At 54.5% G+C, this 16,429-nt stretch overlaps 2 protein-coding genes across 2 annotated transcripts; one reads left to right on the top strand and one right to left on the bottom strand.

Moving 5' to 3' along the window:
• The first annotated feature begins 699 nt into the window (after positions 1-699).
• On the top strand, positions 700-7,892 carry INO80E (INO80 complex subunit E). Its single transcript, XM_066571160.1, has 7 exons — positions 700-2,198; positions 2,991-3,061; positions 3,881-3,933; positions 4,030-4,105; positions 4,625-4,676; positions 4,774-4,890; positions 5,279-7,892. Exons 1-7 carry the CDS (start codon positions 2,115-2,117, stop codon positions 5,516-5,518), a joined length of 693 nt encoding a protein of 230 aa, XP_066427257.1. The 5' UTR covers positions 700-2,114; the 3' UTR covers positions 5,519-7,892.
• An 891-nt stretch (positions 7,893-8,783) lies between these two features.
• Positions 8,784-14,830, bottom strand: MAZ (MYC associated zinc finger protein). The gene is made up of 4 exons (XM_066571164.1): positions 14,244-14,830; positions 11,327-11,390; positions 10,488-10,653; positions 8,784-8,872 (listed from the first exon to the last, which is right to left on the bottom strand). The coding sequence occupies exons 1-4, from the start codon at positions 14,786-14,788 to the stop codon at positions 8,784-8,786; spliced, it is 864 nt and encodes a 287-aa protein (XP_066427261.1). The 5' UTR covers positions 14,789-14,830.
• Positions 14,831-16,429: the final 1,599 nt, after the last annotated feature.

Below are 16,429 nucleotides of genomic sequence, written 5' to 3'. Positions count from 1 at the left end.
CATTTTCTCCCATTTTTCCCTTTTTCGCCCCATTTTTTCTTCCTCTTCTCTCTGCCTCCTCCTCTTCCTCTTCTCCTCATCTTCTTCCTCCTCCTCTTCCTCACTCTCAATTTTCTTTCTTTTTGTCCCAATTTTCCCCATTTTTTCCTCATTTTTCCAGGATTTTTTTGAGTTTTCCTCAATTTCTCCCCTTTTCACCCCAATTTTCTTCCTCTCCTCTTCTTCCTCTTCTTCCTCTTCCTCCTCCTCCTCCTCTCCTCACTTTCAATTTTCTTTCTTTTTCTCCCAAAATTCCCCATTTTCCCCTCATTTTCCCTGATTTTTTCCCCAATTTTTCCTTTTTTGACCCCAATTTTCTTCCTCTGCTCCTCCTCTTCCTCTTCTTTATCTTCGTCCTCATCTTCCTCTTCCTCACTCTCAATTTTCCCAGATTTTCCCCCAATTTTTCCTTTTTTCACCCCAATTTTCTTCCCCTCCCTCTTCCTCCTCCTCCTCATCTTCATCCTCATCTTCCTCTTCCTCACTCTCAATTTTCCTCCTTTTTTCTCTTTTTTGCCCCATTTTGTCCTCCTTTTTTCCCGAATTTTTCGATTTTTCCTCATTTTTTCCTTTTTTCACCCCAATTTTCTTCCTCTCCTCTTCCTCACCTTCATCCTCTTCCTCACTCTCAATTTTCCTCCTTTTTTGTGTCATTTTTTTCCCAATTTTTCCTCATTTTTCCCCTTTTTTGCCCCATTTTTCTTTCCTCTCCCTCTTCCTCTTCCTCACTCTCCATTTTCCCCTTTTTTGCTCCATTTTTCCCAGATTTTTCTGCAATTTTTCCCTTTTTCACCCCAGTTTTCTTCCTCTCCTCTTCCTCCTCCTCATCTTCCTCCTCCTCTTCCTCACTCTCCATTTTCCCCTTTTTTGCCCCATTTTTCCTGATTTTTCCTCATTTTCGCCCTTTTTCTCCCCAGTTTCCCCCTCCTCTTCCTCACTCTCAATTTTCCTCATTTCCTCCCAATTTTCCCCATTTTTCCCCCCACTTTTCTCCTCCTCTTCCTCCTCACTCCCAATTTCCCCCTTTTCCCTAAATTTTCCCCAATTTTTTCCAATTTTTTCCCATTTTCCTTCTCTCTCTCTTCCTCCCCCTTCATTTTCCTCATCTTCACCCCATTTTCCTCCATTTTTCACCATTTTCCCCCTTTTTCACCCAATTTCCCCCTCCTCTTCCTCCTCTTCCTCCTCACTCCCATTTTTCCCGCCATTTTCCTCATTTTTCCCGCCTTTTCCGCCATTTTCCCGCCCTTCCATCTCTCCGCCGGGGGGCGCCACGCACAAGGCGTGGTCCCCGCTGGCCACGCCCCCTTCAAGCTCCGCGCATGCGCTGTCGGCCTCGCCCACACCCGGCGCCCTGCGGAGGAAAAAGGGCGTGGTCAAGCAGGGCGTGGTCGCCTTGGGGGCGTGGCCATCTCAGGGCGTGGCCCCGGGGGGTTCCCGCTGCCTCCCCTCCCCCTCCCGGTACCGTTCGCAGCCGCTCGGCGCCGCCGCCGCCGCCATTTTGAGCCCTCAGGGCGGCAGCCAATGAGGATTGAGATAAAAGACAGCGGGGCGGGGATTAAAGCGCGGGACCAATTAGAAGGAGGCGCTATAAACCCGGAAGTCAAATCAACTAAAAGAGGCGAGGGAAAGGCCGGATGTAAATGAGCGATCGGTGTTGGAGCCAGTCGGAAGCGGAGCTGTGTAGCGCTGGCCAATAGGAGTGGGAGGAAGGCGGAACAGCGTGCGGTATTGAGCGGCGGCACCTTGAGCCAATCAGAAGGCAGCTTGGAGACACAGCAGCCAATAATAAGCGGGTAGAGGTGGGACAAAGTTGCTGAGCCAATAGCGGTAAAGCCGCTGCGGGAACAAGCTGAGAAATGATTGACAGGAGCGCGGTTTAATGATATTTTAGCGTTTTAAACGCCCAACCAATCAGCAACACGCGCAGGCGGGACTTAACCCACCCACCCAATCACGCTCGGAGAAGAACCCGGAAGCGGCAGGCGGGATTTCCGTCTTCTGAACCAATCAGACAGCGGCGCGGGAAGCTGGCAACCAATGAGGAGCGAGGGAAAGGGCGGGGCTTGTCCGCCATGAACGGAGCGAGCGAGGGCGATGTCGGCGGCTACAAACGGCGCTGCCGGGCCCTAAAACGGCGCCTGAAGCTGCTGCTCTACGTGAGGGGCGGGAGCCGACGTGACGGGCGTGGCCTAAAAGGGCGGGATGGAAAAGGGGCGGGGCTTAAGCGTGAGGGGAGCCCGGGGGTCCGGGGGGGGGTGAGGGGAAAATGGAGAAATTTCAGGGAAAAATTAAAAGTTTGAGGGGGAAAATTGAAAACTTGGGCGAGAAATTGAAAATATGGGGGAAAATATAGGGGAAAGTTGGGTTATTGGGGGATTTGGGGGGAAAATTGGGGTTTTTGAGGGAGAAAAGGGAATTTGGGGGGGGGGAATGGGAATTTTTAAGTAGAAAATTTGAATTTTTGAGGGAAAGTGAATTTTGGGAAGGAAGTGTTCGATTTAGGGGAAAAAGCTGCATTTTTTGGGGGGGAGAAGCCAAATCAGGGGGAAAAAAAAGAATTTTGGGGGGTTTAAACCCCCAAATTTTAGACCGGAGAGAAGGTGAAATTTAACGATTAAAAAGCCAAATTAGGGGGGAAAAAGTTGAGTTTTATGGGGAAAATAGGCCAAATTTTTGGGAGGAAAAAGTTCCAAATGTTAGGGACAAACAAAAAGCTGAAATTTTAGGGGGAAGAAGTTCGATTTTCTGAGGAAAAGAAAAGAAGTTTTAGGGGGAAGAAGCTGAATTTTAGAGAGGAAAAAAATTTCAAATTTTCGGGGGGAAAAGGTGAATTTTGGGGTAAAATGCCAGGATTTTGGGGGTGGGGTTTTGAGGGTTGTTCTCCCATTCCCCTCTGTGGGTGGGCGTGGTTGAAGTGGCCCCGCCCACCCCTTTGGCTCCGCCCCCAGGAGCAGGAATGTTTCCAGGAGGAGCTGAGGAGGGCCCAGCGCAAACTGCTGAAAGTCTCACGGGATAAAAGGTACCAAAATCCACCAAATTCACCCCAAAAATCCCATTTGCATTTTTTATTCTAAAATTTTATTTTTATTTTTGGCTTTTTTTTTTCCCCAAATTCCCAATTTATTTTTTAATTTTGGGGTTTTTTCCCCAAAATTCCCATTTTTTTGTTTTCTGTTTTTATTTTTGGGATTACTTTTTTTTCTCCCAAAACCTCCCAATTTTTAGTTAATATTTTTATTTTGTTCTGAAAATTCTTATTTTTATATTTTACTTTTAATTTTAAATTCTTTTCCTCACTTTCTCTTTTATAAAAAAAGGTTATATTTTATCTTCCCTCTGAAATTCCCCATTTTTAATTTTTTTTTCCCCAAAATTTCGTATTTTTTTATTTTATTTTATTATTTTATTATTCGTATTTTTATTATTTTAATTTTATTTTTTATTTTCATTTTCTTTTGATTTATTTTTTCTTTTTATTTTTATTCCAGATTTCCCAATTTTTTATTTTTATTTTTGTGCTTAGTTTTAGTTTTCCCTCAAATTTCCCAATTTTTTATTTTTATTGTTATATTCATTATAATTTTCCTTTTTTTTAATTTTTCCTTCCAAATTCCCATGTTTTAAAATTTTTATTCTTATTTTCTTTTTCATTTACATTTTCTTTTGTATTTTTATTTTCCCTTCAAATTTCCCACCTGCTTACTTTTATTTCGTTTTTATTTTTTATTTCTTTCTTCAAATTTCCCAATTTTGTATTTTTGTTTTCTTTTTTTTTTTGAAAGATTTTCCTTTTATTTTTCTATTTAAATTTCCCAATTTTTTCTCTTTTCCCCCCCAGTTTCCTCCTGGACCGGCTCCTCCAGTACGAAAACGTCGACGATGATTCCTCAGGTACCTTGGTGGGCGGGGGGCGGGGACAAAGGTCAATCCTGGGTGTGGCCCCGCCCCCTCCTCCACCCCTCTGATTGGCTCCTCCCCCTTGCCCAGACTCGGAGGCGACGGTGTCATCCGACAACAGCGACGGGGACGGCGCCAAGGGGGCGGAGCCAACGCCCACCAAGAGGTCAGGAAGGGGTTACAGGGGGCCAAGATGGCTGCCAGGAGGTGGGCATGGCTTTAAGATGGCGGCCGATGTGGGCGTGGCTTCAACATGGCCGACAAAGGGTTGGGTGGGGTTTCAAAATGGCGGATCTTGAAGTGGGTGTGGGTTCAAGATGGCTGCCGGGAGTGGGCGTGGCTTCAATGTAGTCACTTTTTGGGGGGAAGTGGGGAATCCAAGATGGCCGCCACTGGAAGTGGGCGTGGCCACAACCATAACTGGGTGGAGCAGTTGTATGTGTAGGATTCAAGATGGCTGCCATCATGGAGGTCAAAATCCAAGATGGCTGCCATCATGGAGGTCAAAATCCAAGATGGCCACTCCAAAGGGGTCAAAATCCAAGATGCGGCCATCATGGGGATCAAAATCCAAGATGGCCGCCATCATGGAGGTCAAAATCCAAGATGGTCACCCCAAAGGGGTCAAAATCCAAGATGGCCTCCCCCAAAGTGGGCGTGGCCAACGCTTTCTCTCCCTCCACAGGCGCCGCTCGCCCTCCCCTCCCCCCTCGACTTTTGGCCCCTCCCCCTATATGGTGAGTGCCCCTCCCCCACCCCAAACCCCTCCCCCTTTTTAAAGCTTGCCCATTTTTCCCAAGTGGGCGTGGTCTAACTTTTGCCCCTCCCCCCAAGATGGCATCGCCGCCCTACAGCCCTTTCCCGGCGCAGTTCCCGCCCCTCCCCCCGCAGGGCGGGGCCAGGCCACGCCCCTCCCCCGCCCGGCGCAGCAAAGGGACCCGGAAAGGGCAGGTAAAGGGGGCGGGGCCAAAAAGGGGAGGGGTCATTGTGGGAATAACAAAGGGGGTGGGGCTAAAGGGGGAGGAGTCATTAGGGAGGGGTCACTGATAAGTGGGAGGGGCTAAAGGGGAGGGGAAATGGGGAGGGGTCACTGAAAGGGGAGGGGCCAATAAAAGGGGGAGGGGTCACTGAAACGGGAGGGGGCAATAAAAGGGGAGGGGCCAAAGAAGGGGAAAGGGGGAGGGGTCACTGAAAGGAGGAGGGGTCATCCAGGGTTCATTTGGGGGCGTGGCCACTGGGGGTCACTGAGGGTCACGCAGGGGTCATGGGGTCAGTGGCCACTCATTGGTCACTCCTCACTGACCCCTCCCCCTCTCTCTCTCTGTCCCCTCCCCCCCAGGCTCCCCCTGCCCCTCCCCCTCTCCCCTTTGGCACGGGCGGGGCAGGGGCGGGGCTGTCCGGGGGGCGTGGCCCCGGCTCGCCCCTCCCCCCGCCGGCGCTGGCCCCGCCCCCGGCCCCGCCCCCCGTGCCGGCCACGCTCCCGCGGCGCCTCCTGAGCGACCCCGGGGAGGGGGAGGGGGAGGGCAGCGATGACCCCTTGGACGGGGACGATGAGCTGGTCATCGACCTGCCCGAGTGACCAATGACCAATGAGTGACCACCGAGTGACCACTGAGTGACCACTGACCATGGAGTGACCACCGAGTGACCACCGAGTGACCATCGACCTCCTGGAGTGACCATCGACCTCCTGGAGTGACCATCGACCTCCCTGAGCTGGTCATCGACCTGCCCGAGTGACCACTGAGTGACCACCGAGTGACCACTGAGTGACCACTGACCATGGAGTGACCACCGAGTGACCACCGAGTGACCATCGACCTCCTGGAGTGACCATCGACCTCCTGGAGTGACCATCGACCTCCCTGAGCTGGTCATCGACCTGCCCGAGTGACCAATGACCAATGAGTGACCACCGAGTGACCACTGAGTGACCATCGACCTCCCTGAGTGACCATCGACCTCCCTGAGCTGGTCATCGACCTGCCCGAGTGACCAATGAGTGACCACGGAGTGACCACTGAGTGACCACTGACCATGGAGTGACCACCGAGTGACCACTGAGTGACCATCGACCTCCTGGAGTGACCATCGACCTCCCTGAGCTGGTTTTCGACCTGCCCGAGTGACCAATGAGTGACCACTGAGTGACCACTGACCACGGAGTGACCACCGAGTGACCATTGACCATCGACCTCCCTGAGCTGGTCATCGACCTGCCCGAGTGACCAGAGTGACCACTGAGTGACCACTGAGTGACCACTGACCAATGAGTGACCACCGAGTGACCACTGAGTGACCATCAACCTCCCTGAGTGACCATTGACCTCCCTGAGCTGGTTTTCGACCTGCCCGAGTGACCACTGAGTGACCACTGAGTGACCACTGAGTGACCACAGACCATGGAGTGACCACAGAGTGACCACAGAGTGACCATTGGTCATCAACATCCCTGAGTGACCACTGACCATGGAGTGACCATCAACTGACCTGAGCTGGCCATCGATCTCCTGAAGTGACCAAGTGACCACTGAGTGACCATTGAGTGACCACTGAGTGACCATTGAGTGACCACTGGTCATCGACATCATGGAGTGACCATTGAGTGACCACTGAGTGACCATTGAGTGACCACTGAGTGACCATTGAGTGACCATTGGTCATCGGCATCCTGGAGTGACCACTGAGTGACCACTGAGTGACCATTGAGTGACCATTGAGTGACCACTGGTCATCGACATCATGGAGTGACCACTGAGTGACCACTGAGTGACCATTGAGTGACCATTGGTCATCGGCATCCTGGAGTGACCACTGAGTGACCACTGAGTGACCATTGAGTGACCATTGAGTGACCACTGGTCATCGACATCATGGAGTGACCACTGAGTGACCACTGAGTGACCATTGAGTGACCATTGGTCATCGGCATCCTGGAGTGACCCTTCCTCAGTTGGTCAGTGAGACCTTGGAGTGACCACTGACCATTGAGTGACCATGGAGTGACCATGGAGTGACCACTGGTCATCGACATCATGGAGTGACCATTGAGTGACCACTGAGTGCCCACTGACCATTGAGTGACCACTGAGTGACCATTGGTCATCGGCATCCTGGAGTGACCACTGAGTGACCACTGAGTGACCACTGAGTGACCACTGACTATGGAGTGGCCATGGAGTGACCATTGGTCATCAACATCATGGAGTGACCATTGAGTGACCACTGAGTGACCATTGGTCATCGACATCATGGAGTGACCACTGAGTGACCACAGATCATGGAGTGACCACTGACCATGGAGTGACCATGGAGTGACCACTGAGTGACCACAGACCATGGAGTGACCACTGAGTGACCACTGAGTGACCACTGAGTGACCACAGCCGGAGGCAGCAACACCGAAAGATTTTGGGGAGGAAATTTGGGAATTTGGGGAGGAAAAACCCAAAAAAACCCCAACAAAAAAATTGGGGAAAAAAAATCCAAAATTTGGAAAAAAATCAGACAAAATTCAGGAGGGAAAAATTCCAAAATTTTAAAAAAAGAAGTGGAAAAAAAAAAAATGAAAGTTTTGGGAAAATTTGAATTTTTGGGGAGGAAAAAAATGGGATTTTAGAAGGAAAAAATGGAATTTTTTTTTGAGGGGGAAATGGAATTTTGGGAGGGAAAAAAGGAAATTTGGATTAAAAAATCCAAAATTTTTTGGGGAAAAAAAATTTTAAAATTTTTGGGAAAAAAATTCCAGATTTTTGGAAAAAAAAATCCAAATTTTTGGGGAAAAAAAACCAATTTTTTTTTTTTTAATGAAATTTTGGGAGAAAAAAATGGAATTTTGAGGAAAATCCCAATTTTCTTATTTGAAAAAATGGAATTTTGGGGGGGAAAATCAGATTTTAAAGGAAAGAATGGATTTTAGGCAGGAAATAAAAAAGATTTGTGGAAAATTTAAAGATTTTGTGGAAAATTTTGGGGAATAAAAATGGTTTGGGAGTTTAAAAATGTGAATTTTGGGAAAAATTTATATTTTGGGGTAAAAATTTTGAATTTTTTTGAGAAAATATTTGAATTTGGGTTAAGAATTCACAATTTGAAGGCAAAAAATTAATTTTAGAAGAAAAAAAATTAATTTTGGGCCAAATTTCTCAATTTTGTGTAAAAATACTCAAAAAATTCAATTTTTGGGCCAAAATTCAAAATTTTGAGGCAAAACTTCCCAATTTGGGGTCAGAACTTCCAAAATTGGCAAAAAATTAAAATTTAGGTCAAAATGTCCAAATTTTTTTGTGAAAACTTTCAATTTTGGGTCAAAAAGTCTCAATTTTATAAAAACTTTTTGTATTTTTGTGCTAAAAATTTGAATTTTAGGTCTAAAATGTCAATTTTGGGTTGAAAAATTAAAATTGTGGGTGAAAAATTCGGAGTTTTGGGTCAAAATTCCCAAATTTGGGGAGGAAAAAAAATTCTCAGTTTCTGGTCCAAAATGTGAATTTTAGGTGAAAAATTCTGAATTTTGAGTCCAAATCGTCCAATTTGATGTCAAAAATTTGAATTTTGGGCCCCAAATTTCCCATTTTTGGCCCAAATCCCCCCTGGGCGTGGCCGTGATGTCATCACTGCTTAGCCCCGCCCCCTCCCTCCCCGTCCAATCCCAGCCCTCTCCTATTAAAAGTGGGCGGAGCCTTTTGGGTTTTTTACCCGATTTTTTATTGGTCGGCCCCGGCCCCTCCCCCTCCCCCCGTTTGGGGCGGGGCTTGAAGGGGGAAATGGGCGGAGCTTGAGGGGTGGGGGAGGGGTTTATTTGAGGGTGTGGGGGGCAGGGTTTGGTTTGGCCCCTCCCCCCCTCACCAGCCCTGGCTGCCCCCGGGGGTCCCGTCCAAGGGTGGGGGAGGGGCGGGGGCGGGGCTTGGGGTGGGGGCGGGGCAACCGGAACCTGCGGGGGAGGGGGGAGGGGAAAGGAGAGAGAAACAAAACAAAGGGGGAGGGGTCAAGGGATGCCCCTCCCCCCCACCATGAGAGGTGAGAGGAAGCCCCTCCCCCACCCACAGGGCCCCTCCCCAAATCTTTTAGCTCCTCCCCCACCCTTTAGGCCCCTCCCTGTTAGCCACGCCCCCTTTCTTTTAGCCCCTCCCCATCCTTCTTAGCCCCTCCCCTTCTCTTTTAGCCCCTCCCCCATTCTTTTAGCCCCTCCCCTTTCTTTAAATTCCTCCCCACCCTTTCAGCCCCTCCTCCTTAAGCTCCTCCCCCTCTTTAAGCCCCTCCTCCTCCCTTTAGGCCCTCCCCTTTAGCCGCGCCCCCTTTCTTTTAGCCCCTCCCCTTTTAGCCCCACCCCTTTCTTTTAGCCTCGCCCCCCTTTAGCCCCACCCCTTTCTTTTGGCCCCTCCCCTTCTCTTTTAGCCCCACCCATTTCTTTTAGCCCCTCCCCCAATCTTTAAAGCCCCTCCCCAATTTTTTCTGCCCCCTCCCACCCCATAAATTCCCAGGGCCCCTCCCCCACCATGACCCCAAACACTCAGGCCCCTCCCCCACTGACTACACCCACTGGCCACACCCACTCGATACTGACCACACCCGTTGGCCACGCCCACTGGCCACACCCATTTAAGCCCCTCCCACCCCATGCCCTTTAGCGCCCCCCCAGTGTCCACAAACCCTCCCTGCCCCCACTGACCACACCCAGTGACCCCTGACCCCTCCCTGAGTGACCACTGACCACACCCACTGACCACTGACCACACCCACTGACCACTGACCCCTCCTCCCACTGACCACACCCACTGACCATTGACCCTTCCGTGAGTGACCACTGACTCCTCCCTGAGTCACCACTGACCACACCCACTAAGCCACGCCCCCCTAAGGGTCTCTTTACCGCCCCCCAGTGGCCACAAACCCCCACTTTCCCCTCCCCCACTGACCACACCCACTGACCCCTGACCCCTCCCTCCCCCTGCCCCACCTCTGGGCGTGGCCTGCGCGCAGGGGGCGGGGCCGTGCACCCTCAGGCAGTCGCTGACGTAGGCGGCCAAACCCTCTATGAGTGACCGCTGACCCCTCCCCTAACTGACCACACCCAGTGACCCCTGACCCCTCCCTGAGTGACCACTGACCCCTCCTCCACTGACCACACCCACTGACCACTGACCCCTCCCTGAGTGACCACTGACCCCTCCTCCCACTGACCACACCCAGTGACCCCTGACCCCTCCCTGAGTGACCACTGACCCCTGACCCCTCCCTGAGTGACCACTGAGCCCTCCTCCCACTGACCCCTCCCTGAGTGACCACTGACCCCTCCTCCCACTGACCACTGACCCCACCCAGTGACCACACCCAGTGAACCCTGACCCCTCCCTGAGTGACCACTGACCCCTGACCCTTCCATGAGTGACCACTGACCCCTCCTCCACTGGCCACACCCACTTAAGCCACGCCCCCTTGGCGGTCTCTTTACCGCCCCCCAGTGGCCGCAAACCCTTTCCACCCCTTCCCCTTCCCCCGCTGCCCACTGAGTGCCCGCCCCCCGCTGACCCCTCCCCCTGCCCCACCTCTGGGCGTGGCCTGGGCGCGGGGGGCGGGGCCGTGCACGCGCAGGTGGTCGCTGACGTAGGCGGCGCTCAGCAGCTTCCCGCAGACGTGGCACGGCACCTTGTCCTCGTGGCGCACGGCGTGCGCCCGCAGCCGGTCCCGCGTGGCGAACGCCGCCTCGCACGTCTGCGGGGTCAAGGGGTCACGCGAGGGGTCACTCAGGGGTCAGGGGGTCACTCAGGGGTCACTGGAGTGGTCGAGGGGTCATTCCAGGGGTCAAGGGGTCGTTCGAGTGGTGAAGGGGTCAGCCGAGGGGTCGAGGGGTGAGTCAGGGGTTGTTTGAGTGGTCAAAGGGGTCAGTCAGGTGGTCAAGGGGTCAGTCAGGGGTCATTCGAGAGGTCAAGGGGTCACTCAGGTGGTCAAGGGGTCATTTGGATGGTCAAGGGGTCAGTCAGGGGTCATTGGAGTGGTCAAGGGGTCATTCCAGGGGTCAAGGGGTCATTCGAGTGGTCAAGGGGTCAGCCGAGGGGTCGAGGGGTCAGTCAGGGGTCATTCGAGTGGTCAAGGGGTCATTCCAGGGGTCAAGGGGTCACTCAGGGGGGTTTGGGCAGTCAAAGGGGTCACTGAGGGGTGGTTTGAGTGGTCAAGGGGTCACTGAGGGGGCATTCGAGTGGTCAAGGTGTCACTCAGGGGTTGTTTGGGGTCACTCAGGTTGTCGAGGGGTCAGTTGGTGGGTGTGGTCGGTGGGCGTGGTCAGATGTCAGTGGGCATGGTCAGTTGGTGGGTGTGGTCGGTGGGCGTGGTCAGCAGTTAGTGGGTGTGGTCAGTCAGTGGGTGTGGTCAGTGGGCGTGGCCTCACCTGGCACTTGAATGGCCGCTCGGTGGAGTGAACCTGCCGGACGTGGCTGTTGAGGTGGTCCGGCCTGCGGAGTGACCAGAGGTGACCAATGGTGACCAATGGTGACCATCATTGACCATCAGTGACCAATGGTGACCATCAGTGACCACCAGTGACCAACGGTGACCAATGGTGACCATCAGGGACCAATGGTGACCAATGGTGACCAATGGTGACCATCATTGACCATCAGTGACCAATGGTGACCACCAGTGACCAATGGTGACCAATGGTGACCATCATTGACCATCAGTGACCAATGGTGACCACCAGTGACCAATGGTGACCAATGGTGACCACCAGTGACCAGCAGTGACCAATGGTGGCCATCGGTGACCACCAGTGACCATCAGTGACCACCAGTGACCAGTGGTGACCAATGGTGACCAATGGTGACCATCAGGGACCGTCAGTGACCAATGGTGACCATCGGTGACCAATAGTGACCACCGGTGACCAATGGTGACCATCGGTGACCAGCAGTGACCAATGGTGACCATCATTGACCAATGATGACCAGCAGTGACCAGTGGTGACCATCATTGACCATCACTGACCACCAGTGACCACCAGTGACCAATGGTGACCACCAGTGACCATCGGTGACCACCAGTGCCCAATGGTGACCACCAGTGCCCAATGGTGACCATCAGTGACCACCAGTGACCAGCAGTGACCACTAGTGACCAGTGGTGACCAATGGTGACCATCAGTGACCAGTGGTGACCACTGGTGTGGCCGGTCACTGACCAGTGCCACCAGTGACCAGGACGATGTCCCGAAGTCCCACCAGTCCCACCATGACCCCAATGGCACCAACGGCCACCGTGACCCAAGGATGACCCCAAACCCCACCATGACCACGACCCTCCATGACCCAATGACCATGGTGACCCAACAACCCAACCGTGACCCCAAAACCCACAACCATGACCCAATGACCACCAGGACCCAACCGTGACCCCAAACCCCACCATGACCCCAATGACCACCAGGACCCAACCGTGACCCCAAACCCCACCATGACCCCAATGACCACCATGACCCAACCGTGACCCCAAACCCCACCATGACCCCAATGACCACCATGACCCAACCGTGACCCCAAACCCCACCATGACCCCAATGACCACCATGACCCAACAACCCAACAATGACCCCAAACCCCACCATGACCCAATGACGACCCCAAGTCCCACCAACACCATCATGACCAAGACCCACCATGACCCAATGACCATGGTGACCCAACCATGACCCCAAACCCACCATGACCATGACCCACCATGACCCCAAACCCCACCACAACCCAACAATGACCCCAAACCCCGCCATGACCAACGACCACCATGACCCAATGACCATCACGACCCAATGATGACCTCATGACTCCACCAAAACCAAGACCCACCACGACCCAATGATGACCCCAAACCCCACCATGACCAATGACCACCATGACCCAATGACCACCATGACCCAACGATGACCCCAAGCCCCACCATGACCCCAACACCCACCACACCCCAACAATGATGACCTTAAACCCCACCATGACCCCGCAACCCAACAATGACCCCAAACCTCACCATGACCCAACGACCACCATGACCCAACCATGACCCCAAACTCCACCACAACCAGCACCCATGACCCAACGATGACCCCAAACCCCACCATGACCCAACGACCACCATGACCCCAACACCCACCATGACCCAACAATGATGACCTCAAACCCCACCATGACCAACACCCACCAAGACCCAACGACCACCATGACCCCAAACCCCACCATGACCCAGCAACCCAACGAAGACCTCAAACCCCACCATGACCAACACCCAACGATGACCCCAACACCCACCATAACCAACACCCACCATGACCCAACGATGACCCCAAACCCCAACACGACCAATGACCACCATGACCCAATGATGACCCCAAACCCCACCATGACCCAACGACCACCATGACCCAACAATGACCCCAAACCCCACCATGACCCAATGACCACCATGACCCAACGATGACCCCAAACCCACCATGACCCCAATGAACCACCATGACCAACAACCAACAATGACCCAACGACCACCACGACCCAATGATGACCTCATGACTCCACCAAAACCAAGACCCACCACGACCCAATGATGACCCCGAACCCCGCCATGACCAACATCCACCATGACCCAATGACAACCACGACCCAACGATGACCCCAAGCCCCACCATGACCCCAACACCCACCACAACCCAACAATGACCCCAAACCCCACCATGACCCAACAACCACTACGACCCAACAATGATGACCCCAAACCCCACCATGACCAACGACCACCACAACCCAACGATGACCCCGAACCCCACCATGACCCCAACACCCACCACAACCCAATAATGACCCTAAACCCCACCATGACCAATGACCACCATGACCCAACAATGACCCCAAACCCCACCATGACCCCAACACCATCCATGACCCAACGATGACCCTAAACCCCACCATGACCAACGGCCACCATGACCCAATGACCACCATGACCCAACGATGACCCCAAGCCCCACCATGACCCAACGACCACCACAACCCAACGATGACCCCAAACCCCACCATGACCCAACGACCACCACAACCCAACAATGATGACCCCAAACCCCACCATGACCAACGACCACCATGACCCAACGACCACCACGACCCAACAATGATGACCCCAAACCCCACCATGACCAATGACCACCATGACCCCAAATCCACCACAACCCAACGATGACCCCAAACCCCACCATGACCAACACCCACCATGACCCCAACCCCCCCCCCCCACGACCCCGACCCCCCGACGCCCCCGGCACGCCCCACCTGGAGAAGCTCTTCCCGCAGTGCCCGCAGGCGTAGGGCTTGTGCACGTGGCCCTGGTGGGAGCGGACGTGCGAGGCCATCCTGTCCTTGCGCTTGAAGCGCTGCTGGCACACGGGGCACTGGAAGGGCCGCTCGTCCGTGTGCGACAGCCGGTGCCGTTTCAGGTGGTACACGTCCCGGAACGCCTTCCCGCACGTGTCGCACGCGTGGCTCTTCCTCGCCGCCGCCGCCGCCGCCGCCGCCGTCCTCTTCGTCGCCGCCGTCGCGGCGGCGTTGGCGCTGTCACCTCCCGCCCCTTCTTCTTCTTCTGCGCCCTGGGGGGCGTCCAGGAGGTCCTGGGGGAGGGGCAGCAGGGTGGGGGAGGGGCGGGGGGCGCGCTTGGCGGCGCCGGGGACGCCGTGGGTGGCCTGGTGGCGCCGCAGGTTGTAGCCGTTCTTGAACTCCTTGGCGCAGAGGCCGCACACGTAGGGGGCGCCCTTGCCCTTCCGCGCCGAGGGCGGCGGCGGCGGCGATGACGTCACCGGCGACGTCACCGATGACGTCATGGCGGCCGTTTCGGGTTTGAGGGGGGAGGGGTCGATGGTGGGAGGGGGGGGAGGGGGAGGCGGGGGAGGAGGGGGAGGGTCGGGGGTGGGGGGGGGAGGGGGGAGGGGCAGGAGATCGACGGGGAGGGGGGAGGGGGAGGGGGGAGGGGGAGGGGCGGCGGCGGCCTGGGGAGGGAGAGGGACCAGAAGGAAAAACCGGTTTGGAGCGGCATGAACCGGTTTGGAGGGGTTCCTGCCGGTCCGAACCGCTTTGTAACGGTCCAAACCGGTTCAAACCGGTTCCGACCGGTTTGATCCGGTTTGAACCGGTTCCGACCGGTTTGAACCGGTTCCGACCGGTAACAGACCAGTAACACCAGTACGGACCAGTATAAATCAGTAACAGGAGCCACAGCAGCGTCCCCATCCCTCCCAGTGCTCCCAGTGCCAGCTCCCAGTGCTCCCAGTACAGAGCCAAGTTTCCCCAGTGCCACCAGTGCTACCAGTGCCAGCTCCCAGTGCTCCCAGTATGGAGCTCCCAGTGCTCCCAGTACCGGCACCCCCATCCCTCCCAGTGCTCCCAGTGCCGCCAGTGTCACACCAGTGCTCCCAGTACAGAGCGACACCACTGTCCCCATCATCCCCATCACTCCCAGTAACAGCTCCCAGTGCTCCCAGTGCTCCCAGTAACACCAGTAACAGCTCCCAGTGCTCCCAGTACAGAGCGACACCAGTGTCCCCATCACCCCAAGTGCTCCCAGTGCTCCCAGTGCTCCCAGTAACAGCTCCCAGTGCTCCCAGTACAGAGCGACACCAGTGTCCCCATCACCCCAAGTGCTCCCAGTGCTCCCAGTGCTCCCAGTAACAGCTCCCAGTGCTCCCAGTACAGAGCGACAGCAGTGTCCCCATCCCTCCCAGTGCTTCCAGTGCTCCCAGTACCACCAGTAACAGCTCCCAGTGCTCCCAGTGCTCCCAGTACCGGCATCCCCATCCCTCCCAGTGCTCCCAGTATGGAGCGACATCGCTGTCCCCATCACGCCCAGTGCTCCCAGTAACAGCTCCCAGTAACAGCTCCCAGTGCTCCCAGTACAGAGCGACACCGGTGTCCCCATCACGCCCAGTGCTCCCAGTGGCACCAGTAACAGCTCCCAGTTACACCAGTGCTCCCAGTACAAAGTGACACCGGTATTCCCATCACTCCCAGTGCTCCCAGTAACAGCTCCCAGTGCTCCCAGTGCTCCCAGTTACACCAGTGCCAGCTCCCAGTGCTCCCAGTGCAAACCCAAGTGTCCCCAGTGCCACCAGTGCTACCAGTGCCAGCTCCCAGTGCTCCCAGTAACAGCTCCCAGTGCTCCCAGTACCACCAGTAAGAGTGACACCGGTGTCCCCATCACGCCCAGTGCTCCCAGTGGCACCACTAACAGCTCCCAGTGCTCCCAGTATGGAGCGACAAAAGTGTCCCCATCCCTCCCAGTGCTCCCAGTGTGAAGTGACACCAGTGTGCCCATCACCCCCATCCCTCCCAGTGCTCCCAGTAACACCAGTAACAGCACCCTCATCCCTCCCAGTGCTCCCAGTACAGAGCGACACCGCTGTCCCCATCACCCCCAGTGCTCCCAGTAACACCAGTAACAGCTCCCAGTGCTCCCAGTCCGAACCCAC

Source organism: Molothrus aeneus, unplaced genomic scaffold (genome assembly GCF_037042795.1).
Source record: "Molothrus aeneus isolate 106 unplaced genomic scaffold, BPBGC_Maene_1.0 scaffold_357, whole genome shotgun sequence".
NCBI lineage: Eukaryota > Metazoa > Chordata > Aves > Passeriformes > Icteridae > Molothrus > Molothrus aeneus.
This window is presented reverse-complemented; position numbering and strand designations above follow the sequence as displayed.